This window comes from Vicia villosa, linkage group LG3, assembly GCF_029867415.1.
Source record: "Vicia villosa cultivar HV-30 ecotype Madison, WI linkage group LG3, Vvil1.0, whole genome shotgun sequence".
Lineage (NCBI taxonomy): Eukaryota > Viridiplantae > Streptophyta > Magnoliopsida > Fabales > Fabaceae > Vicia > Vicia villosa.
In genome coordinates, this window is record NC_081182.1 from 91080262 (window position 1) to 91082029 (window position 1768).

At 34.6% G+C, this 1768-nt stretch overlaps 1 protein-coding gene across 1 annotated transcript; it reads left to right on the forward strand.

The window, feature by feature from the left end:
- Positions 1-475: 475 nt before the first annotated feature.
- On the forward strand, positions 476-1269 carry LOC131656333 (agamous-like MADS-box protein AGL80). Its single transcript, XM_058926068.1, has one exon. The coding sequence runs from the start codon at positions 518-520 to the stop codon at positions 1145-1147; it is 630 nt and encodes a 209-aa protein (XP_058782051.1). The 5' UTR covers positions 476-517; the 3' UTR covers positions 1148-1269.
- The last annotated feature ends 499 nt before the right edge of the window (positions 1270-1768 follow it).

Consider the following 1768-nt stretch of genomic DNA (forward strand, 5'->3'; position numbering starts at 1 on the left):
CCCATTATACTTTAAAATGAAATGAACAACTTAAGATATCAACGGGAGTATTTTGGTCCAAAATCATAATTTATCGGAGTAGGGGGATTATTGATGGGGTATTTGATAAAATTTTCTTTCAAAGAAGCCCCCTTCATGTGTAGCCCAACAAACCTCAATCCTTCTCCACTTTGAAATAGTCCACGTGCTGGGAAATAATGATGCAGATATCCCATGGGTCCCAGCGTAGATAAATATAGTATGAAATATCAAAACATATTATGCATCTACGTACATGAATCTAAAGATTTAGATTCTAGAAACATCCTAGTAAATATGTTAAAAATTAAATGTCATAAAGACGCATTTTACCGTTGGAAAAAAATTGCCAGTTGGAAGATAAAGACGCATGCATCTAACCACGTACGTTTATGGAATATGGTGTATATATACAACACATTTTTCAGAAAACACAAATCACAACCATAAACTTTTCTTCATTTTCTCTATCGATTTTCATCTTATTCTTGTCAAAACCATGGGTAGAAAAAAGCTGAAACTTGCTTTCATTGAGAAGGATACCGCAAGAAAATTAGCATACAAGAATAGGAAGAATAGTTTAGTGAAGAAGGTTGATGAACTTACAACCCTGTGCGGGATCGACGCATGTGCCATAATTTTTGGCCCCTACGATCCTCAACCTGAGATCTGGCCATCACCGTCCGGAGTACAAAATGTGCTTTCGAAGTTCAAGACAGCATCTGAATTTGATCAAAGAAAAAAGATGGTGACTCAGGAGAGTTTTTTGAAACAAAGGGTTGAGAAGGCTGAAAAGCAACTTAGACAGCAATTGAGAGACAACAAAGAAAAAGAGACAACCATGCTCATGTTTCAATGTCTCAATGCTGGGGGTATGGTGCCGAACGACAGTTCGGTGGCTGGTTTGAATGATCTTGCATGGATGATTGATAAGAATCTGAAGGAGATTGGCAGAAAGATAGAATCAGGTGATAGAAACACTAGTATTCCTCAAAATCAAAGTGAAAATCAAAGCCAGGAACAACTCCAAATGGATCCGCCACCGCCACTACTACCACCCCCGTCACCACCACCATCAGTGTCTGATAATGACGAAGTTGCAATGATGAGTAGGTTGGGATGGATATGAATCAAATCAAATCTACCATCCAACCAAAGTTACTGTCTTGAATGGTGTTTATGGAATTATGATGACGAATTTTAATTATATGATGATTTGAATTTTGTTTTTTTTTTTTTTAATGTATGTGAAGATAGAATCATGGGTCCTTGTGGTGTATTTTTCACATGTTAAATGTATTGGTGTTTAATTGGATAAAGAGTCTATTGTGTGTGCTTTACTGCTTTCAATACTTTCGCACTACCATTAGTCTTGAATATTAACAACTAAATTTATTTATTAAAAAAAAGATTTATCTCATATAAATTGATTATGAAACAACGAATGAAAGGGTTGTAAAAATAGAGTGCAAGTTTTAAGATACAAATAGGTTATGAAAGGGTTACGTAACATTGAGTGCTTTAACTTCACTTAAGGTTTATGATGGAACCCTAGGTTATGATTCAATAAATAAAGGAGTGCAGTTGCTATAAATCAAGTAAAGAATCATTTTATGTTTGGAAATTTTTAGTGGTTAGTCATTAAGTATATGAGACAAGCTAATGACAAATCAATGTATTAATAAAGAATAATGAAGGTGATAAAAAACTTAAGAAAAAGGGGCTTTAATGGTATTGTCCGATTAATTTT